Source organism: Pagrus major, chromosome 3 (genome assembly GCF_040436345.1).
Source record: "Pagrus major chromosome 3, Pma_NU_1.0".
In the NCBI taxonomy this organism is placed as follows: Eukaryota; Metazoa; Chordata; class Actinopteri; order Spariformes; family Sparidae; genus Pagrus; species Pagrus major.
In genome coordinates, this window is record NC_133217.1 from 6,227,036 (window position 1) to 6,251,838 (window position 24,803).

General features: G+C 43.0%; 1 protein-coding gene and 1 non-coding gene across 2 annotated transcripts in view; one reads left to right on the forward strand and one right to left on the reverse strand.

Moving 5' to 3' along the window:
* Nucleotides 1–2,748: 2,748 nt before the first annotated feature.
* trnat-cgu (transfer RNA threonine (anticodon CGU)) lies at nucleotides 2,749–2,820 on the reverse strand. The gene has a single exon. It is a non-coding gene; the product is annotated as a tRNA-Thr (tRNA).
* Nucleotides 2,821–17,551: 14,731 nt separating this feature from the next.
* ripor2 (RHO family interacting cell polarization regulator 2) overlaps nucleotides 17,552–24,803 on the forward strand; it is a 62,443-nt gene continuing 55,191 nt past the window's right edge. The window contains exon 1 of the mRNA XM_073463596.1: nucleotides 17,552–17,995. Coding sequence (XP_073319697.1) covers nucleotides 17,917–17,995 — 79 coding nt within the window. The 5' untranslated portion in view covers nucleotides 17,552–17,916. The remainder of the gene's footprint in view (nucleotides 17,996–24,803) is intronic.

Here is a 24,803-nt window from a genome sequence, read left to right on the forward strand (position 1 = left end):
CCGTGCCTTTGACTCACCGTCTTCCCTCCAGCCTCCTCAGGTGGCTGTCCAAGTCCCACCTCCTCCCATCCATCCATCCACCTTACCTCCCTGGGGGGCATCACATTTCAGCTGGGTGTGCACGCTGCCCGTCGATAGGTGCTCGTTCATTGGGAGAGGCCTGGCTCCGTCCCTCCCCGGGACCGAGGGAGTTGGGTTCCACTGTCTCATGCATAAAAGATAAAGCAGCGGAGGGGAAATGTAGCTGAGCAGCACAACAGCTACTGTAAGGTTTGTCTCCCAGAGAGTGCAGGACAGGCTGAGGACAAGGTGAAGCGTTTGCTTGAAACAAGTGCGGGCTGCTTTGCACCACTGATGCTCTGGAGGGAGTATCTTTCCTGGGGATGGGCAGACGCACCGATGTGCTGCTCTTTGATGGGTGACTGGACATTACACACTGGCACCAGCTTGGCATCATGGAGCTGCCTCGACGCCTGAACTGGATACGAAGCCGACCCTGGAGGCCTCATGTCAGCCGCAGGCACTTCAACCGTAAGTGGATTGAATGAGAGGATTAGTGGTTGTGTGCTGATTTTGATCACTGAGATCACCACAGAGGCTAGTTGGGCTTTTCTCTGTCCTCATATTTTGTGTCTGTCTTCTGGTTCTACTTTTAATTGTCTGAGTGCAGCTGTGAACCTGAGAAGCTCCCGGTGAAGTCATCTCTGTCTTGTCAAGTGAAGCGCTGTTAGTGACTCCTGCTGACTGTGTGTTGAAACTCCTTATATGCTGCATGCTGTGGATAATAGACACTGTTATCTAATGTTTCTCATGTTAATTCATGATTTTAAGCAGGTAAATATACAGAAAAATCCTCCAGATCATGTGTTTTGAATTAGTGATGTGACTCAGTGAGTTGTTCTGTTTCTTTTCCACCAAGCAGGAACCACGAACACCCCCCACAGTGGACTGGTTGTCAGATGAGATTGATAAGCGTGGCGTTGCCTGGGGAATATCTCAGTTTTTGGAGGCTGCATACAGTTTCATAACATAAACTCTCTCTAATAGCTTCTCTCTGCATTAATCATGAAATCTGGAATCATCCCCAGATCAACCTCCATTTTCAAATCACACATCTCAAGGCAATTTTAACGAGCAGGGTCAAATAATATGGAGGTAAATGTTAAACACTTACTGAGACATGTCTGGATGATTAAGACTCACGCTTACATGTTAACTCGGAGCTTTTATTATGAATCCTGTGGCTCACACACACACAGGTGGTGGTCAGTTGACACTGCGGGTCTATTTGATCAGTGAATGCTTAATTGAAACAGCATCTGTGTTGATTGTGTAAGATCAGATTGTAGGGAGAGTGGATTACAGCACTGGTGTGGTCGTTCCAAGTGGGTCCAGTGGTTTATAATTTGGATCTGGTGTTGTGCATTTTTATTTGTTTAAAAAATATATGAAATACAGGAAAAATACACATAAAACAACAACAACAAAAAAAAATGGCACACAGGCAGAACATGTCTGTAGTGTTAATGGTACATTAGCAGTGTGGATCGATTGAAACTGAGTGCACACTGTTTAATTTAGTAGCTATAAAACTTCTGTCTTGAGCAAAGTGCAGTTTTGTCTTCGGCCCACATCCTGTCAGCGCTCTTGTGTTATATGATGAAATGTTTGAAGCAGAGATGAAGAGAGTGAGACAGAAAACTGTTTCTCTGCACGCTAAACTATTCAGTTTATATCTCTTGGGGGCGATAAACAGCTCTCTTTCTTCAAAGAGCATTAAAGCTTTGTATTTGTTCAGAGAGTGTTTGTGATGGACTCGCTAACTCTGTGCTCAACTGCTGATCGACCGGGTGAACAGGGTGAACACTTGCAATACTACTGACCGCTCAAAGTGCTTGGAAAGTGGAAATTCACTGATGGCTGAGGCTGCCATGCAAAACCTGCTCATCAGGAGCAATATGGGGTTCAGCATCTTGCTCAAGGATACTTAAACGTGTTGGCGGGGAAGCCAGGCAATTGAACCAGAGACCGTCTGATTACTGAATGACCCGCTCTACCTCCTGAGCCACGGCCGCCCTGTTACTTTTAGCTGTTACATTTTCTTTTTACAGTACCAGCCATTACAAAGACACAAGTCAGTAAAATGCCGCCAAACTAAACATTAAACAGCAGCACAAGTCCTGAGAAACTATTACAGGCCTAAGAAGACTTATTTTACATTGTCACAACTGCATGTTAATCTCATTCTCCGCCCTTTGTAATCTGACTGTCAGCAGCAGCATCACTTCAGAGAGGATGCGCAGAGGTAGAAGGTTATAGATTATTTCCTCAGGAGAAGTTTTTGTAGAGCTTTGTCCCCTGATGATTATCTCAGTATTCATTTATAGGAGAGTTGAGCTGGTAGTTTGTTTTAACCAGCGGCGACCACAGAGGAGAGACCTTGAACGTGTCGTAAGAACATTTTATATTTTTAGAGCACATCTAAACAAAAATAGAAACACTTTGGTATGAACTGCTCTGTCAAGCACAACAGATAGGATGACTTTATCAAAGTTGTATCTACACCAAGCTATGATAAAAATAACAACGCAGGGATAGTGGTTCATCTGGTGCAAGTGTCCTGAAAAAGGCAGTGAACTAAGTCCTCCAGGGTTGTGATGTATTACAGAAAGACTTTAGGCTGTTGTCATCACAGAGACATATTTGGCTTCATGGACATTTTTTTAGTTTGCCATCCATTGTTCTCAAAGGCACGGATGGGGGTTGAACCCACGATCTTTGGTTTACGAGACCAACACCTTACCACTTGGCCACCATGCCCTTGGTGTGTATGTTTTTGTGAAGACTGTTCATAACTGTGAATGAAAGCTGGACTTATATTTTCATCTTGTCACTGTCTCTGATATTGTGATTATTGCTGAAAGACTGTTCAAGCGGAGACATATTTGGCTTTATGAACATGTCTTTAGCTTGCCATCCATTCTCTGTATTCACTGGTACCTACTGTAGGTTTGAATGCATATTATTGATATTGTGACCCAGACTTTACAGCAACCACTGACCGACTCAGGCGATGTGCTTATGTTAACAAATCACTGCAGAAGTGGATGCCTCTGTTATGGCTAAAACATCATGAAGTGCTCTTCCAGTGCCATTTCTGCATGCTTGTGTTCCACAGCACACAACTGTTTTATTTTAAATATGCAGGATCCCTAATCATTAATTATTCTTCATACTCTGAGCATGGTTGTGCCGAGGGACACTTTGTGCTGGAAGTCTGTCATTTAGGGGAACTGGGATCATAGTACCGCTTTGCATCCGATACAGTAGGTGTTTGCTTTTGGCCGACCAGTGAGTTTAAGTTCTGGCCCTCCAAGGGAAGAAGTCTGGGCACTGCTGGGGCCTCATTTGTAAAAGGACTTGTGATGACTTTAGCAGAAAACATGCATGAGTTTTATGAAGAATGTGCAGCGGCAACAAACTCCCAACCTGCATGTTTGGCTTCTTTTGTCAAGTCCACTGATTAATACGCTTTGTCTGGCTTCAATCTGCTCCACATCTATCGCTGTGATCTTGTCCTCTAAAAAGCTTGATTTTCTCTTTTGGTCCATCTCTCTGGTGTCTTTGTCTGTGTTGGCATTATATAAGTGTAAGTGAGATTTGATATTTGGTGTGGAAGTTACAAATGGGATTCTTAGAAGCTGCTTAAGCAAGTCAGTTTTTGTGTTCAGCAGCAGCTTTTATAAATGAAAGCACACTGTCGGAAATCATCTGAAGACTTAACCTCAGAACACCTTTATAAATGAGGCCCCAGGTGGGGATTGAACCCATGATCTCTAATGTATGACACCTTACCACCTGGCCACCATGCAAGTGTTGTAGCTGTTTCCATCTTTGTGTTCCCAGTAGTCACCAGTAGGGGGCCTCCACAGTTTAATAATATAATGACTGCCTTCATTTCAGTTCAACACAAACACACAGGACACACTTACAGTAATGTACTGCATGTTCCTCTTCTTAGCTCAGAGGGAAGTGAAGCAACACCAAGAGTACACTTTTGCTCCACTCAGCGATGTCGTAATGTGGGTTTAAAACAGAAAAGACTTTCTTCTTCCTCTTAAGATTTAAATCTATTCTTCCTGTTTCTGGTACCAGGCGGAGGGCAAAGTGCTACTGACAAGGATCACCTGACTGATTTAATGAATAAAACATGGAAAAGAGAGGAGATGCACAAAAACACATCCAAACCTCTCTCTGAGCTCATTATCTGTCAGCCTGTCGTTACTGTAAGTGGAGCTGAAGCTTTAATGGAGGTGATTTAGATAAAACACTTTACCAGATTGTCATCGTTCTGTTTCTCTGACCCGTCTGACTTACGCACATTTTTCTTCTACATCATTCTGTTGTTGTCATCTCGTCTCTTTCCTGTCTCTCACCTCTGCCCTCGTTGCATTTGCTTTATTGCTTTCTTTCTTTCTTCAGCCTCACTCTTCACTTATCGTCCTCGTGCCCTGCGACCTCCCCTCCTCCCTCCCTCCAGATCTTCATTATCCCCCCTGCCTCCCTTCTCCTCCCCTCTCCTCTCCCCTCTCCAACCAGATTTGTAATGGTGCTCGCTCTCTGAAAATCTTCCCACTCCATAGCAACGCGCCTCCTCACTACTGTAGCCTCTGCTGCCACTGATGCAGGAGGCGGCGTCGGGATGTGAAACTACATCAGAGGAGATTACATATTGCCTCGGCTCATTTTCCAGTTGTCAGCTGTGGCTGGAAACGACTCACTCTCGCTGCTCGCTCACACCCTCTGCCTCCCTTCTTCCCTCCTCTCCTTTATTTCTTCTTTGTCCCCTGCTTATCTGTACGTTTCTCCGGCCCTCTCCAGAACTAAAAAAATAATTCAATCCACAGTCTTTCAGGGCACATGCGAGTGTAAAATCATGTCGGCCCTCTCTCTGTAATTTCACACAATAAAGTCACCGAGCGGGGCCGCTGCGTGGGCTGCTTGTGAACACAGAGAGAAAGACTAATGGAGAGAGAGGAAGACAAGAGGAGAGTGTGAGAGACAGAGGGAGGAGAGAACAAAATACAACAGTCAGGAGAAGAAGAAGGGCGCGTGTTGTACTTGTTTATTTCGGTTGTAGCTCTGATTTCCATTTGGGTTTAACAGCAGCTCTTCCATATACGCTTATAAACTCTTGTAGATGATGTCTGTATGCATTCCTCTTGTCATTATACTGTCCTCTATCTAACAAAATATACTGATAAACTGTTCATCCAAACAACAAAACACAACACATCCTTATACCATAACGATGTCGGTTGCCAGTGACTCCCAAAAACACATATTGCCATTACCAGAACATCTTTGCAGTGTACCATCGAGAGGTGTGGACCTTTATCGTGTGCTCACAGTTGTGTCAGGTTTAGGAAAACATCGTGGTTTGACTTACAATAACTATGTTTGGTAAGTTGCTTCAGTTAGATAATCTGCAGGATGTTAATTAACAATGTTACTAAGTTAAAATAACTCACCGGTCGACTTTTGTCCTGTGCTTGTTTGACCCAACCGTCGACCTTTCATCCCCATACTCCAAAATAACTGTGTTACTTATTCAACCAACCCGACCATCGATCGTCCATCCCCAACCTCCTCCCTACAGTGCTTTTTTTTTACAGTGCTTTGCCTGACTTCCTCCTTTGCTGTTGTAATAAGTACTACCTCCACTACAGGTCGCCACCTAACAAGAAACATAAACATGGGTTGTAATAAGACGTTTTCATAGTGGTATGACTATGTGGTTGTTTTTCTGATGAGGACGGCCTGGTATCCAGCCATGCAGACAGTATTCGCCCAGGTTTTGAGATTTCCGTCACTCTCCAATAATGTGAAGGTGGATGAAATGGTGCTAATAGCAATTTAGAATTTGAGAAATCTCAAGAGCCACATAAGGAAGAACAAATAAAGCCAAAACTATCCACATGAGAAAATGCTTTTGTAATTTTAATGAACGGACTTTAAAGCTGCATTCACTGTTTTTTTATTGGCCTCTTGGAGGCAGAGGAAGCAAGCCGCATACACACTACTCACATCTGACTACCTTTCAGCTATGTTAGCAAATACTTGCCTACTAACACATCAAGCAGACATGAAGCAACGTTATCATTCATTTGGAGTCCTGTTGTTGGTCAACTAATTAACCAAAGTCCAGTATTCACTCCAAGTATCTGGCCCTTGAGCTGCTATGCTCAGCTATGTTTACCAGCTAGTTGCTAAATTGATCTGAAAAAAATGAGGTCTCCATCATGGCAGCTATTTTACAACGCAGTCTGAAAAGAAACAATACTCAGACACCTAATTTGTGTCCACGAGTTTCCTCAGGAAGTTATTGGGGAAAAGGATTATGGGTGATACTTACGGTGCTCGGCAGAACTGGACTAAGTAAGACAGTATCATCATAACTGACACACTGTCGGCACTTTTGAAGCTTTTGAAGCGTAAGCTAACTGAGCTAAACAATGATAGTACTGTTAGTAGTATTCCATCGATAAAGTCACTAACCTAGATCTACACGAATGATTGATACCCCGTACCAAACACTCTAAGAGCGAGGATTGACAAGTGACAGGTGACAAGATGCGCCAAAAAATAATTTGTGCAAGATATCGTGGGCTAGGAATAAGGTGGAAAGGGTTAGTTGACCTTCTGACCTGTCTTTATAATGGAAAGAGTAAATAGACTGGATGAAGTAGCATGTTGTTGTTGTTGTTGTTGTTTTAACAATCAAGAGATAATTATAGAGTTCAGGGCGACCTTGTCTACCTGCTGTTTTGTTCTGGTTCATGATGACTCACAAGGTTCAATATTTGAAAGAAAACACACTCTGAAAGAGACATCACGAGGGAAAAACACTACACAGTCAATACCAGCAAATGCTCAAAAATATCAGTAATGAGTGTAGTATCAAGGATGAGGCTGTTATTTCTTTTGCTTTAAGGTCCCACTGCAGCAGGATTATAAAGATGAGCTGATTCATAGTTTGAGAAAATGTCCATCCTCCAAACATTTCTTCTCACATACAGTGAAAGAACTCGATCCACTGTCCTCTTTCTTTTGTATAAATCTGTTGGCTCTGTCTCCTCCTCTTTTCAATGTGTGTCCAGATTCTTGTCTCAGGATTTATAGTGTACTTGCCAAATTATACTCATGTTGTCATCAGACACCAAACACACTGCATAGACGACGGTACGCCTCTCGCCACCCCATCGTTTCACTCAATTCACTGGGACACACATGAGAAGCTCTCGCTGAAAAGCATAAGGTCGACTGATCAAACTTGATGCAAGTCTCAGCGTCTGAAGGCCAAGGCTGGAAGATTTGGCACCCTCTGAGTGTATGGCAACACTCGGCTCATGAGCTCATGGTTCCCATGTCACTGAGCTGCCAGTTTCTTCTTTGTGCTTCTCAGTAGAACTCCTGGGTTTTCATGGTGGTCAGGATGTGGCTTCATTGAGTGTCCATTCCCCTCAGGAAGATGCCAGACTAACATAATTGTGTGTGCGTGTGTGTGTGTGTGTGTGTGTGTGTGTGTGTGTTCTTGCGTGGCTGGACTTCGTTAAACCCATGCTGGCTTCACAGATGAGGAGAAACATTCAAATGCTGATGAACCGGAAAGAAGGCCTTGATTCGACTCTCCAATGCTGTGGTAGAGCCTCGGTCTGTCTCTCTCAGCTGAACTCTATTTCTTTTATGAAAATAAGGTTCCTCTATGGCTGCTTTGAGTTAAGTTTGGTTTACTTTATTAAAGGTCAGTTTGCTCGTCATAGGGAGTACCACTCGACCTTTGTAAACAGTTATATAATAACCTCAGTGGCTCTGCAGCACTTCACTTCTAACATCTGACAAAATATCTATAATTATATCATGAGGGTTATCTCAGCTTGAACTTGAGACCACACTTTTTTTTAAAGAAAGCCTACATTACAAATTGTGGGTGTGGAGTTTGAACGGAGAATTTTTTTAAATCTAAGCGTGATGCCGCATGATTTAATGTAAGGATTTGTATGAAATATCTGACACAGCTGCATCTTTAGATGGTTATCAAATGCAATAATTTGAGCCTGAGGAACAAGTTGCTAATTGCCAAAAAAGTGGATGTATGTAGGTCATATATGGTTGGTGTAACTAGCACATCCTCACACTCCAGGGAGGACAGATGTGTAGTCACGGCAGATGTCATCATTCTGGAGTGACTTGATACAAAACACACTTATGCACGCACACACACACATACACACATACAGGGTATTTCGTAGATGCCCTCATGCATGATGATGAGCTGTCACTACAGTTTCCAGCCCTGCTCCCTCTGCCCCTGTCCCTCTGACCATTGGGGCAGAAAACTTACATGTGTAACACTCTGAGTGACCAGTTGTGTCGTCCTCAACTCTGAATACATCCACGACTCACTTCCTAACTGTGACACCCTTCCTGGCTACTGTGGCATGCGTCTACTCTGTCGTACTGTCAGAGAAATACAGCTGCAATAGACACCTAATGGTATTTTACACACTATTGCCCAACCTTCCTTCCAGGTCCACACCCTATTTCTCAGAAGCTGTGTTGTGATATCCTCCCTTCCTGTTTGCTTGGTAGCATTTCTTTAAATGCATCACAGCTCTGCCTGCTCTGAATACAAATGTTTGTGGTTGATGGTAAAAATGGACCTGTTGACCATCATGTCACACTATGAGTTTCACAGCTCAAAGAATAACAGTGAAGCTCATGACAGCAGTTAATAATTCGGATCTGGAGCACATATTGCATCAGTTGCCTGTGTTTTCTAGTTTTTGAAAGTTCCTCTTTCTGTAGCCAGCAGGTGTTGGCTGTGATGTGAACAGGAGGACAGGGGGGATTGAGTTGGGTGGCGTGGGAGAGGAAACTGTGGTTTTCAGAGCTCTTACCACCCTGTTGCCCCACCCTGCTGCAACCCTCCTCATCTGGTTTCAGGATCTCCCCAACTGGAAAATGTAGACCTCCCTGTCAAAAATAGTTCAGCATTATGCAATAACTAATGAACTGCTTGGGGCTGTGGGGAGATATTAACCGTCAGAAATCTGCTCAGTCATAACAAGGTGAATCGAAGGCTGTTCGCGTATGAAGTACATTCATAACTTTCGTAACAAGCACTTTTTACATTTGGTCTTCGGTTCTAATTGATCATTCGCCAAGCCCCGTTCCCCGTAGTTTCTGTTGCTCCCCCTGTTTTGTTCTTGCATAGTATGCAGTTTACAATGGTAACTGTGGCAGATTCAACTCCAAAAATTGCTATTCCATAAAATAAAAGAGTGCCTCAGGAATGAGTCCAAAAACCCAGAAATAAATCAGCATTTTTGCACTTCCAGGTCCCTTGTCTTGAAGTCACTGGGTTTTCAGTCTGAGATAACGTCTGTGGTTCACAGGCCACAGACAGGCCAGATTTTTACGTTTTGTTCTAAAAATGTATGTATGTAATAATACATAATAATCTGATTTTCCTAACACCCAGGACATACTCTACATTGGCTTTTTAGGTCACCTGTTTGTATTTTACATTACATTATGTGGTGGCTGTGGCTCATGGGTAGAGCCAGTGTCTTGTTATCAGAAGGTCGCTGGTTCAATTCTGAACTCAAACAGCACATCCACTGTGTAGCAGAGAAATACTACTCTGTTGATATGCTAGTCCTGCACATGGCTGTTTTATAAATTACCATGAAATGCTCCTTGAAGCTGAAAGTGATGCTTGTGTAGGCCACTGCTGTAGATAGTAAGCTGGTTAGCCAAACATGCTAACAGAGCTTCTTTAGAGAAGAAAAACAAAGGCTATCATCACATCTATTCTGTAACACTTTAACTGTTAGGTGTTGGAAAACAGACACTACCTTCCAAACTCAAGGCCGATGCGTATAACTTCTGAACCCGATTTATGGATAAAGTTTAGCAAACACTATGGAGACACCTTAACATTCAAACTTTGCAGCTACCACTGTTGTTTTTATGGGATCTTACTCCATATTGTCTTGCGTTCACCCATATAGATTTAATACAGAGGGTCAAAGAAAAATGAACAGATAAGACTGTGAGCGGTTTGCTGATTCATGCGGTTGAGTGCTCTTGTTATCTCTTCCCTCCAGGTGTGCCCGGCAGCAGCAGGGCACAACATGGGCACTGCCATCTCTGTGGTGCCAGTCTGCACAGCTGGCGTGTTGCGGCTGTATTGCTGCCATTGTCTGATGCCCTCTGTGCACTCTGGGACAGAGACAGAAAGGCAAAGAGTAAATGAGCGAGAGAAAAGGATCCAATTGTGGAACAGAGAAAGACAAAATACAATAGGGACAGGGAGAGACGGGGAGAGAGCATGAAAATAGAAATTGGTGACAGCCAGAAAGGAGTTTCAGACTTCACACTGACAAGAAGGCGACCGCTGGGATTACTCTTTAACAGAATGCACCGCAGAGTCAGGACGTATAACCGTTTAAAGATGAAAAGATATCGATATACTTACAGTAGGTACTTTTGGTTATTTATTAACATAACTTTGCTTCCTGCTGCACATTAATCTGTGCATGAATCAAACAATTACTGGCTGCATGTTTGTCCAGGTGGTGTTTGTCTGGATGCTGCTACGAAACTTAAGTTAACTAAGTTTGTACGAGAATAATTTGAAATTCAGGTCTCATTTGCAAGTTCATACATTCTGATGCTCTCTTGTTTGCACAGACTGGTTTAATACCTCTGACTCCTGGTATTCATGAGGTATTTCAATCAGAGGTTTACACTGATTGCAGGATGTTTTATGCAGTTATTCTCAGTTTTATTCATTAGGCTTCACCTGCTTGTATCTTCGGTGCAATTTTGACTTCTTGTCCTGTCTTGAACTGTCTCGTACTTGTCTGGGCTCTCCAGTTTGTCAAGAAATCAAGGAGAAAAGATGTGAGCCTGTGTGTTTCTTTGTGTGTGAATATATGTGCGTGGTGTATGGTACATTATGGTTGTCCTCCATCAGACGCATGAAGCCACAGCGCGTCGCAGGCACGCACACACTAACTCACACACGTGCACCTCAAATGAGTCAGAGAGCGGCGTGGCAAATTGGATTTACCATGCAATGCCCTCATTATTGTTACCAGGGTAACCAGGCGGCGCTTCACAATCATCCCATTTTGTCATCATTGTAAGAGAGAGAGAAGAAGACGGAGAGGCCGGAGGTTTAGGGAACAAAGTGGGAGCGATAGGAGAGGAGAGAAGATGTCCTCTATTAGTCTGTGAGAGTTATCAAAGGAGGGTTGACCTCAGGAGCTCTTGCAGCATCCTCCAAAAAGGACATTATATTTCTGTCCTTTTTCATCTTTATCTGTCTGTCATAGTTCAGCAGAGGAAGTGCACGCCAACATCAAGAACTTTTTCCCATCCGTCTCCTCCTCACACTTCCCCATCGACTCGTGTGTTTGATATCTCGAGCTGTGACAGGCTGTTGCAGTACGAGTTTACTCAAGTTTCCTTTACTCAGAAATCCAGTTTCCACAGGATTTATGAATCGGCTTTTTGTGTGTTTTTGTGTTGCAACAGTGTCCTTGTGTGTGACGGGTGTATTTTCCACTCTTCATTCATGCTCGTAACCTTTATAGTTTCGTTGTCTCTTTAACTCTGTATTTCTTTATTTATATTCTTCAGTCTTATTATAGAACACGGAGATTTGACGTGTTATTATTATAGCAGCACATATCGTGTGCATTGGCTCTAAATCACACTTAGACAACCTGTTTTCTGGCCTGTTTGTGAGCACTGACAATGAAACAGTTTTTTAAAGGAGACATTATGCTCATTTTCAGGTTCATAATGTTATTTTGGGTTACTACTAGACAAGGTTTACACGTTTAATGCCCCCTCTGTCTGAAACACTCTGTTTTAGCTCCTGTCTCTTTAAGGCCCCTCCTCCCAAATACATAGTCTCCCCTGATTGGTCAGTGCACACATGCCTGACCCAGCACCGCTAACAACAACAGAGCAGCTGTGCTAAATCAATTCTTACTTTCCAAACTAGCCACTAGGCATAAATTATGTGAATAAGTGACATGATAACGTAGTGTGATGTCACTAAGTCACGGAATTAAAGGCGGGACTACTGATGAGGCGTTCAGGAGCAGTGTTTTCTGTGGGAGAGAGGAGCTTCTGTTGGTGCGGACTTTGACCTTTTCAACTTTCATGCACAGGAACCAATATAACACACTAAAGGAAAGGAAAAAAATGTACTTTGCTGTAAGTCTTTCGACAAAGCGAGCTTTAATGATACACTGATATCCAAAGTTCGAACTTCAAAATGCAAGTAAAAGAAAATGCAAGGAAAGGAAAGTCTAAGGAAAAACAAAAATACAACAGTGAAAACAAACCAGACACAGAGGGCAAATCAACAAAAAGTAAAGGAAAAACACAGAGTTGAATACACAAGGGCTAATGAACAAATGGACACAAATGAATGCAGAAAAAGGGCGGGAAAACAGACAAAGACAAGAAGTGGAATGTAAAACATGGCACGAGGATATAATCTTCAAAATAAAACAGGAAACAACAAGCCAAAAACCCAAACCGTGAAACATCTTTAGGTTTTCAATGATACTGTAGTGTAAAGCTAATTACTTCCTCTAGTTTTCTAGCATTTTTTTGGGCCATTTTAGCATCTGTGCAAGATGCTCGATGCATGCAAATTAGCTCGCACCATAGAATTAGCCTGGATGCTAATGAGTCGCTGCTTCCATGCTAATAACGGATATTTTAGTCCACAGTAACAGGCGGCGCACTGATGCATATTGTCAGGGCCAGAGGAGCGAGTGTGTAGGAGGCTGAAGCCGCCTATTCAGCCTCCTGGGACACTCATCATCTGGCTCGATTCAGATGCCAAAGAGCTCCATTGTTTGACCCCATTCAAACAACACCATTGTACAGAGCCGGTCTGATTGTGCTACTCATTGCAATGCCGTAGTTACAACTGTGTGTGTGTGTGAAGTGTGTGTACGTTCCTGTCTGTTTGTCTGTGCTGTGTTTTGGTGGCTTTGTGTGTGAGTATTATTATATGGACGTGTGTATGTGTGTGTCTGGCATTGTGTGTTTGCATCCCAGCAGCATGCGTTTGCATTTCCCGAAGCGGGGGGGGGGTTTCTCTATCTGCTGCTGACAACAATGTAACCAGTCATTGAAATGCAGCAAGGCAAACGCAGCCTAAACTTGACCCCGTTTCTCTGCCAGTGAAGTAGCTCATGGTCAGATGTTGCTTGTGAGAGTTGTTGTAATGTCTGAGTGCTCCGATTTGTATGCACCATTTTTGCTGTGAATATTGTAACTCTGGGTTTATTCTCAGGAATGTTTTGCACGTTAATCACGATACAATCACCAGAACGTGTGATGATTATGCCGGTGAACAGATGGGAGTGGGATGGATCTGCATACGACACTGGGTTTGGCTTCTCCCTGCATCATGTTTCTAGGTTCAGAGCACTAAGTTTAAGAGTCCCTACTGTCGGCTGTGAACCACAACACTGGTTACAATTCAGTGATTGCAAGTCGTTCATGTGGTTATTGCCACAGACGAACAATAATCAAAGTTGGTATGGAGCCTTGCTGAGTGGCATGATTGTGAAATTACTTTCCCAATATTATATGTCGTTAATATATTACATAGTGATTATTTCCCTGCACTGCGCCTTCGTGGTTCTTGATTGGTCTGCTTCTCAGTTAGTTTCACCACTTTCTGTAATTTCCTGTTGCTTCTGGAAAGTTGTTCCCAATGCATATTACTGTTCTCTGCCACTTCTCATTTTGGATTAGACAAATCTGTGAACACGTTTTCTTTCCATACTGTCAGCAGGGTGTTTTCATTCTGCCATATCCCGCCCTGCTCACTGTGTGAAACACAGCCCATGACTTGATTTGTATGTTTATGTGTGAATATGTGTTTGGAATAGGCCTGTAGCTGATTATTTACTTGATTAAATGTCAGAAAATAGTTTAAAATTCTCGACACAATTTCAAGGAATCACGTTTTGTGTGACTGAACGCTACAAAATGCAAAGATACTCAGTTTATAGTCATATAAAAGAAGCAAATCCTCACCTGGAAAACAAGGAATCAGCAAATGTTTGGCCTTTTTGATTGTAAAATTATACAATATGAACTTATAATATCGTTCATTATTGTTCAGTCAAAAAAACTAGATCTTTGTTATATATTCTGTTGAGTTGTGTGCTTACACTAACACTAATGTGTCAATAATATTGTAAACCTTTAGCTGGTGCCACTTTCGGGATAGGGAAGTCTTGCAGAACTCTCACCAGAGACACCTGGTCTCTCTCTTCTTTTGTATTATTGTTCGTGTAGTAAAGTACATTTCCCCTCCAGCTCCAGTCGGCAGTCAACATTACAGAACACATCAACTTTTTAATTCCCTTAAGTTTAAAAGTAATCCCTCAGCTCTCCTCTCGTCGGTAAACGGCTCCGGATCAGAGCAGAATCTGGTGTGACTCCGAGGTGTTTATTCCTCCAGATGGACCGGCTCTGCACCCCGACTTTCTGGGCATCTATTATTTTGTTCGGATATAAAAACCCAATAGTGTCAGAAATAACATATTGTGCGTTTAAATGATTAACTGATACATTTATATCATTTAGTTTACAGTTCAAAAAGCACATATAAGTGAGCAGTGCCTCTTTAAACTGAGCTGAATTTACTGAATCATCATCGTCACTGACTGAATCAGTGGCTTTCAGCAGTGGAGCTCCTCGCTGATGATGACTGAACGTCTCTCAGCGGTGACCCACATTCTGTTTCTTCCTCATTAAAAGCTCATTAAAAGTCAGCAAAAGCCAAAGAAGCAATCAGATTGTGTATACTGCATTTAACCTTGTGATATATGCTTGTGAAAGCTAATTCTGCACAGCTTAGACTAGCTACAAACTGAACGTACTACATAACTAAAACAGTCCAAATCAGCAGATCATGATGGCACGAGTGATGACACGTCCACTTACTGCTACACATTTTAAAGTGAGCTGTAATGCAGATGCAATAGGTTACAGTAGCTTTTGCTGGTTTTTATAAAGAGTGATGTACGTGACTGTTTTGGGTTGTTGTGGTCAAAGCAGCTCAGAGTTCTTGTTCTTGCTTCCACTTTTAGCCGCTGTCGCAGTTTTGGTTCCTGGATCAGACAGACAGATAACATGCGAACACATAAGCCCTCGCTGTCTCTATTTATGTCTCTCACAGCAGCCTCCTCACTGACCTCAGACAAATAAGATATCCTCCCATCCTATAAACTTGTATCCATTGTCATTAACCCAACACATTACACAGTACATGTACTTCATATGTATTGGTACCGCACATCCCACCTCCTGATAGATGTGATGTATCTGAGTTGCCTGGACTAGCCTCGGTGAAAATGAGTTAGTCTCCAGGTTCGTTCCCTCGAGCTTTGGCCTTAAAGGGAGGTGGTGGCAGGGGAGAGGAAGTCTGAAGGAAAAGTGATAATGAATTGACTTGAGGCCTAGTTTCTATTTTGGTTGGGAATTGGTTTGTGTAAATGGGGTGTGAGTCAGAGAAACTGCACAGTGAAGACAGACCGAGGCCCGGTTTGAGAAAGGGGAAGAAATTCTGTGTCTGTGTTGTTTTTTTTACTTTTTCATCTTAGAATAAATTAAAGGTCAAAAAGAGACGAGACTACATGCTAACAGTAATTTGGGAGTGAACATGAAATGCTTGAGAGGCACTGGTAAGGGGCCTCCTGGGGATGGCGCAAAACTTTTTCAAGTTTTCTTAAATTAGAGTCACCCTGCCTGTGACCGGCTGGAAAGTTTGTCATTGCACATTAAAAGTTTGGTTCACAAGTTGTACTGAGTTTGAGTTGGGTGACCAGATGTGGCCTAACAAGAAAGTGTCAGTGGCTGAGGTCATTCTATGTCCAAGATACGTGCAGCATTGTTACAACAGTGTATTTAGCCAAGCTAGCTAGCAGTGTGGCTCGAGTCATCACAATGTCAGCCCATCATTTTGTTGGTGGACAGTCATGAAAATGTTTTTGTTTCATTCATTCAATCATTCATTCATCGAAGGTTTTGATTTGTCCAATACTTCCGTTTATGACCAGATACCTGCAAATACAATGACATGTTCATTAGCCTCAGCTGCACTTTGCTTTTAGTGCCAACTACTTATTATTTCAGAAATCTGGTAAGTAAAAAACAACCACCGAAGTTGTCTGGAACGCAGCATTAGACTCTACAGGGAGATCTGTGATCCAGGGGTGTCTGCCCTGAGCAGCAGCAAGAGAAATCCCTCAGTGGGGTCCAGACACTGGTGCCGGTGGTGTCTGATGACTCTGCAGACACTGATAGGCTGATGAAATGAAGATGATGAAGAACAATGTACTCCAAGACAGTGAGAGATTCATATTAAAAAAGACAATAGCAAGATTACAGGCTAACAATGTAGGTGTGTCACTGTGCTATTTGATAGACGTGCCCAGCTGATGAGAACAGCTGATATCTTAACTGACAGCCGCAGATAAAGACAGCAGGAAATTATGAGGCAGCATGTGTGAGAGGAGTGAACGACAGTGTGGCAAGAGAAATACAGTAAAAGACCTGAACCTTTGTTAGAGCTGCATTACCAACAACTAGCCGCTAGACATTAATTATGCAAATGTGTGACATGGTGACGTAGTGTGATGTCACAAAGTCGCAGAATTAAAGGACCACTGACGAGGTGTTTCAGGAGCAGCGTTTTCTGTGGGAGAGAGGAGCTTCTGTTGGTGCAGACTTTGAACTTTTTAGCTTTCGAGATCTCTTACATGCACAGGAACCTATTTAAAAAAATAAATGAAAGGTAAAAATAATAACAGGTCTCCTTTAAATTCTGGAAACATCTTTAAAGCTGCAATAAGTGGTGCCGAGCAACCTGCAGAGTTGTTCAAAATATGGCTGCAGCTCATGTGACTCAAATGTGATGCAAAAGTCCCAAATGTAAGAACTCTGATTAAACGAGCGGTACAAACAGAGCCTCCCACAGTGTTTGAATCTGTCTTCCTCAGAGCAGGTGAGTGTGTTTATCCTGAGCAGCTCCATGGAGACGACACCAGACGTTATCGGCTCTGCCGAGGCCCACTCAATGTGGGCCAAGTGAAAAAATAGAGGGAGCAATCAGTGTGGTCCCATGATTCCTAGTGAGCTGTGAAGGAATGACAAGTATAGCCGGCCTCACATCTCACCCGCCATGTCATGCACACACAAACTCACGCACACAGACACACACATTTTCACACCCTTTACTGCATGTCCCTGCTGGCTCAAAATACAGAACCTAATTATTCTTGTTAACCACCAGCTGCCCGAGCTGACTCACCGTGGAGTGCCATACTGTGCATATGGACACACGCGGACACACATGCACACAACACGGACTCTCCACATACAGTACACACACACACATGCGCACACTTACTCATACAAGTGCTCTCCAAACAGCACACTCTCACTTCAGCTTTGCACAGGATGTTATGAAATCGCCACTGTTGCTGAAACTTAGTGAAGGTCGCTGGGAGTCCTCTCTCTCACCCACACACACACTTCACCTGGCACTTACACACTCACACACACACACACACACCCTCGTGAGAGTTGACGCTCAGTCAGCTCAGTCCCAGTCCTGTGCTACTCGAGCGAGGAGCCTGCCGGTGATCGGACTGTCGCCTGAAGCGAAGAGGCCAAGCCGGCATTGATTCAATTTTACAGCCCAGTCACTCTCTCTGAAGCTCCGATTAGTCTGCAAAGGGAGACGAGGGGGAGAGGAGAAGAAGGAGAGGAAGAAGAGGAAGAAGAAGAGGAGTAGTGATGGCTATGACCGACATTGCAGAGGATGACCTGGATGAGATGATGCGTGAGGAAGCGGAGGATGTCTTCTACGAGGACGGTAGGCTCGCCAAGGGTCAGTTGCGAAGTGTGAAAGCAGGCGTGGGTTTAGAGGTGGGCTGCTCGAGGATTACAGCGAGGTCAGACTGGTTGGTTTGTGTCTTGTGGTTGCGGTCAGGGTTAAGAAGAGGGTGAAGGCTAAAGGGTGGCCCAGAGGGATCTCCTCAGCTGCGTAGGTGGGGTTGTTTGCTGCACGGTTGAGTAGACTCTGATACACGCTGATGCTTTAAGATAAACATCAAAGACTGATTTATCTTAGTGAAGAAGAAGAAAAGCTTCACTATGCCACTAATTGAAGTCATGTCTGTTGTTAATACATGCAATGATTGCTATAATTAGTCAATCAATAGATCCTTGGCTAATTAGAAGTGCACACTTTAGTCTCCAGTTAGTCTGTGCAGGAGTTGTGTGCAGAGTTTGTTTATTGATTTTTCAACTTTCACCCTTTTTTAGAAAGCAGAGAGGAGCCGTGCCCTCTGCAGTGTGGGCGTTCTTGTATAACAGGCAGATGTTTTTAACCAAGCATTATTCACCACGAGAAAATCTCTTCAACATGTACTTTTTTGAGAGCGGTTTCATTTTAAAAGCAGCTGTAATCACAACTTACAGTTCAGTTGGATCCTGGAAGAGTGATGAGCGGTAGATGGTTATTCAAAGGTAGAGGGAAAAGGGGAGAATGCTGTCAGGTGATGTAACAATCAAGGTTTGTTCATTTTTTTGGAGCCATGTGAAAAAAAAAATCTCTGACCATGATTGTGGAAAAGCCATGTGTGAGTTAAGTTAACATGCTAGCCAGCTAGCCCCAGACTGTCCCAGTCCAAAGCTACTTCGAAAGCCGTGTTAACACCAACACTCCCCAGATGTCCAGAGCTAATAATCTGGACTGCTATAGCTGCACTGCTAACCAAGTTTATAGGCTAATGGCAGCTTCAGCCTGCAACTGATAGCAGTTACTGTGGTCATGCTGTCCCCTATTTGTTTTGAATATGAATTCGACAGGTGGCCAATTCTTACGTACTTCACCTTTAATGCTTTTTGTGTTCGAAGGAGTACTCCACCAATGTAGCATTGTACTTGCATACAAAAATAACACATCTTTTTTATTCCACCTGAGCCCAAATAACCCAAAATCAGTTTGACCGCCGGCGGCTTCTGTGTTAATGCTAGTAGCGGCTAATGTAGCCTCGAGCTCCTAGCCTCAAGCAGGGATAAGGAGTGAGTCATTTTTACACTTCAGTTTATCCTCGGATATAAAAAGACTGTTACTGTGCTTTAATTTTCCAGTCTTTATGCTAAGCTAAGCTAACCGGCTGCTGGTTGTATCAATATATTGAACTGCCAGACATTAGAGCGATATCAATCTTTCTTATGGTTCTGGGGTTTGGTTTGGTCATTTCCTATTTTTATTTTGTAGCTTAGATCCTCATGTGTTACTTTCCACTTCCTGTCTCATGTCACGAAAGCCTTTCAACTCTGATGAATCAATCTGCTCCCTTTAAAACGCACACAACAGTGACAATGGTCAACTATACATATCCTACAATTTCTTTGCCACATATTATATTTTGATTGCTCACTGAAGTGTTTAATTACACACTGACTGCTGGTGCTGTACTCACATATTTATATATTTTAAGACATATTTAAGCTCAACGCTGACTCTAAGTGCGCCGCAGCAGCAGCAGCAGCAGCAGCAGCAGCTCCACTGATAATGAGTGGACAGTGAGCACGAGGATATTCCCAGATATTGCATCATTTGGTGTGTAATGTATGATAATGCCTCCTCTGACCCACTTCTGCCTGAGATACACCGATGGTAATGTGACGTTCCCTTTGAACATCGCAGCCAGGAGGTATGCAGCCAGCTGACTCTCTGCAACAAACCAGCCAATCACAGCGCACATATTTCGTCTGGAGGATGGCCGGCAGGCATCAGCGTGTTTATTCATAGACGGAGCTGAAGGTTGCAGAATATGGATCACTTATATTTTCTGTTCTAATTAGCTCTTTGGTTTAGTGATGGAAATTATACTGTGTGTTTTTGTGCTGAATATTCAAATGTTTCATTCTAACTGGTGCTAAATGCAAATTCACAACCACTGGCTTATTTTCTTTCTCAATCATTAGTTTCATCATTAGTTCTGGATTTGCAAATCTTTGAGCTTTTCTACCAACAAAATTAGAATTTAGTGTTGAATGAACTCAGCTTGAAGTATCTGAAGTGTGATCTTGCGACTGTCGTATGCGTTCCCAACATGGGAATTGTTGTATTTCTCATTTTTGTTGTATTTTTAGAGACTCTTCAAGTCTCTAAAAATATTCAGATGAAACAGTGTAAACAGGGAAAATCACTGTTGAACTGAACTGCTCACAACAGATGGACCTGTGATGGGGGGTCTCGAGCAAAAAAAAAACCTTCAAGGCGCTTAAAGGCAACACCAGGGTTGAGCAAGTATTCAGCTGAAAAGAGAATCCAGTACAGATAATGTTCATTTTATGAATACATTATAAATACAGTAACCCATATCAATTTCAGGATTAAATTGATCTTCCAGTAAGCCCCGCCCACATCCATCTTAAGCCACACCCATTCATCAGAACCGGCGTCTTCCAAGGTAACAGGAAACTTGTGGATTGCAAACCTGGTATGATGCCAAATCTTGTAATGGGTCCACTGTGTCACTGTCGAGTTTCACCTTGCCTCTCACCAAAACTACTTGGTTAGGTTTAGGAAAAGATCATGGTTTTGTTTAAAATAACTACCGACTCAAATCCTGGTCAAATAGGTTACAGTCCCTTAAATAAACCACACAACCACCCCAATCTGCCTCTGAAATGCACTTTCCGGCTATTTGAATTGTTGTGGTCCATTGTTCCCATCATTATGGCCGCCTGCTGGTACTGCACTTTCATACACACGTGTGCTTTTCGTGCCTGGGCCGAGCCAAACCGTCACCCTCACGCGGTGACCTCCAGTGGATCAGCGGGTGGTGTGATGTCAAGTAAGAATGTTTTTGAGGGTGCTGGCAGTGTAGAAATAAAATATTAAGTGAAAGACAGTCGTCATAAAGCATTTAAAAAGAAGTGTATCGGATGTCTTTGCTGGCTTCCCTGCACAATAGGTTGTATAAGGCATGGTTACTCTCGTTTGTCATCCTTTCGCTGCTGTGCTGAAGCGCACTGAATTACGACTAAAGGAGCTCTACTTTTAGCCTGGCAGCAGAAATGTCAGAGTGTCTGAAAGGAACAAATACACAGCGCCAACCTCACTCTCTCTCCCTCCTCTTTCCCTGCCTCTCCTCCTCGCTCACACTCTCTCTCAGTCCACTTCAGGTTGTATGAATTAGCAAAAAGCCTGTTAGCTTTACTGAGTGGGAACAATGTGTTTTAGCTTCGTCCCCTGCAGAAACATGAAAAGGGACTCACAGTCGGCTGACTGCCTTTTTCAAGCCATGAAATTCGGGACACACGTTGACCGGGTTGTAAGCTCTGTATTTGGAAATGTGGCTCCTGCATACATATACACATTTAACCATGGAGGTCTGAGTATACTGAGGTCGTGGGTAAATAGTAGGTAGGCTGATTTGTGTCTGGATTAAAAGGGCTGTTCACCCAGTATAGGAATGATATATTACCTCACTCAGCTTTACTGGTATCCATGATATCTTTAGTTGTTTTATAGTGTACAGGTTTTCAGGTATGTTCACAGTGAGTATTTAAATGTCATTTTTCATTGCTGTGAGCGCCACATATGACATTTAGCACCACTGTGGGGTTTCAGACCTCTGAATTGCCGCCCACATCTTATATTTGTTCAGCAGTTCATGTATGTCTGGTGTTATGCCCGTTGACGTTCGCTGGTCGGTAAAAAAGTTGTCCAAACCGAGCTTAGAAGGCAGGATAATGATTGGGGATGTCATCCTCCTTCACAGAATTAAGCTACCAAGCTATCTTCATGAAACATAGTGTCAGAAAATGTGATTTGATTGATGCAGATCTTAAGTTGTACTACTGTAACACTTAAATCAACATATCTATGTAAAATTTAATAACAGCCCAAGCTCCCAGCGCTGCTCTCTGTCTTCCCTGCAACCCCCTTTTGCTTAGGGAGAAATCTCAGAGACCGATATTGCAAAACCAGGGCACATAAACACAAAATCTATGTTTAGAAGTAATTTTGAGTGACCCTCTGAGGACCTAGACGGATATTTTGGCTTCTCGTGTAATCAGGTCACTTGGATCACGACTCAGACACTAAAGACTCGTCTCGGTCCAGACCTTTGAATGTATCCACTCCACCAAGTCGACTGATTCGTCTGGCATCGTGACATTAGACGGTGGTTTCTTGTCTGAAAAAAAACAGAAGGTCCAATGAGCGCCACGGGAAGACTAACAATTAGCCACGGACAAGACCAGCGCGGTTGTCAAGCTGTTGTTAAGCAGTGCACTGAGGAAAAGGAGGCGTAATAACAACAATGGCGACGACTACAGACAAGACAGACGCTGCTTTTACATACATGCCTTCTCGATATTGCCAAAACCGATATGTTTGCACGACTACCCATCAGTGTTATACTGAGGCAGATGCATTGGTCTTCAGTGACTGGTTATTGAAAATCGAACGCAATGTCAGACTGAGTTTATGATGGATTAAAAAAACAGACTTGGTGTGCCAAGGCCTGAACCATGAGCCGCTGCAAAATCACCTCTCCACCAAACACCCATCTGACCCGAACGATTCCATTCAGATTTCACAGAAAATACAACCGAAGCCCTTAAAGTGTTTTAACTCAGAGGTTCACCCAAACACAGCTCTGCTTTCTTCCCTTGTTATCACACTTTACCACACGCATGCACAGCTCCCCTTTGTGGAAACACTTCTCAGAAGAAGAAATGGCCGCACCAAATGAAACAAAGATATCAGTAAAAGTGCACAGCAGCTCCATTGAGACCAAAATAAACACAATGGCTTCTTTAACTCCTTCTTCCTCCTCATGAGTAATTCAAAGGGCCAGATTTTGCAGCGCGGTTAGCAAACAGCGAGCAAAAGCAAAGCACAAGAGAGCGGTGTGTCCCCATGGAGAGCCGCAGCAGTGTGACTTTAATGATAGTAAAAATATAGTTGAGTATGAGATCGATGGTGCCGTAGCTGGAGTGAAGTGTCGGTGTTTGGTGTCTAAACAATCCCATGTTTGACTAACTGGGTCAGGTCAGCAAGCATGACAGAGCTGCTTTCAGTCACAAGTGAGGAGCTCCTAGAGGCCTCGCAGCACCCTGAATTACATTCACACTTCAGAACCACAGAGGAAATAACTCTTTCTCTGACAGTCTAGTGTTTTAAACGTGTTGTGTGTTGGTGCTTTGCGTCCGTAGGTGTCAAACCGAACTTAGTTCCTGTCATTTAATACAGTTGTGTCTTTGTCTGTAGTTTGTTTATCCTCTCTGATGCTGGAATGTTTTCTATTGTTCCTCTTCCTTGTGCAATAAGACGCTCTCCTCTCATCTCCTGACCACCAATTGCATAACAAAACCACTAATCGCTGCACTCAACAGCTATTGTTTGTTTGTTGTTGTTTTTGGAAACTTCTTCTGTCACAATGGCGCGTCAATCACAAGTTATAAGAGCTTTCCACTCAGCTAAAGTCCCCGACAGATTTAATGAGAGTAAATAAATCCTGAAGGGACGGGTGTTTGTAATGGTGTGAGGTGTCACTACATGAATGGGTTGAAAGCTAATGCAGTGCTTTCACCCGTGCTCTTTAAGCCTTCGCTGCAGACTTTGCCCAAAGGGCGTCTGAGATTTAAGGAGTGAACAGGTAAATGTAAAGGCTTGACACAACATGCAGGGTTAATTAACCAACCGAGGTCTCATTTTCACAGTACAGAAGCTTTTCTTGAAACAAGTTGTAAAGGTAGGAGGGCAGCATTCCTCAGGTAATCTAAGAAACAAGACACAAATATGAGGAAAAGTTATCCAGGCTAAAACTGAACCACAGCTGAAAGGCTCTGTCGTCCTATCGCTAACTACAGCCAAGTCTTTAGTTACTTAATGAGCTTTAATTCTTGAGGAGTTTGACTAGCACACTAGCTAATGTTAACAGTTAGCCTTACTAACGTCTAACTAACACAATGGAGCCTAATTCAATTTGCACATGAATCTCATGATGAAATGTTAATGCTAAATAAACAGATTTAAATTGTATATTAAAGTCAGAGGTTTGTAGTCTTTATTTTTACAACATGAAACAGCTTGAATTTTTTTTTATTAAAATTTTCTTAGCAGCATTAACCAAATACACCTCATTGTAAATATTTTGAGTAGTTTAGCACATATAAAAATAAGCAAAACATATGGGTTAAACCACGTAGTCTAGCTTTGCTAGTTTAGGATTATGCCTTATGTGTGCTAGCATTAATGCTAACCAAGTTACTTTCTTGAAATAAAATATCTTTAATAAAAACCAAGACAGACACTTCAACTTCATATATGAGGGTGAAACATGGCTCACCCCTACCACACATGATACTGCACACACACTCACACAGAGCATTAGCAGGATATACAGAGCTCATGGATGAGACTGCAAGAAATCAGGTCAGCTTTCACAAATCCATTTCTCCTTCAGTCGCTTGTCTGGACTTGCCTTGTGTGGCAAACCCCAGGAAACTGTATCCTCCTCTGAGCCGACATGATGCCCACTGAAGCTCAGGATCACAGTGAGTCCTGCTCCACCGACTGGAAAGCTAGAGGGTGGTGACTTATCTGCACCATTTCACAGCTTAGTATTTATAGAGAGAGATACAAGAGA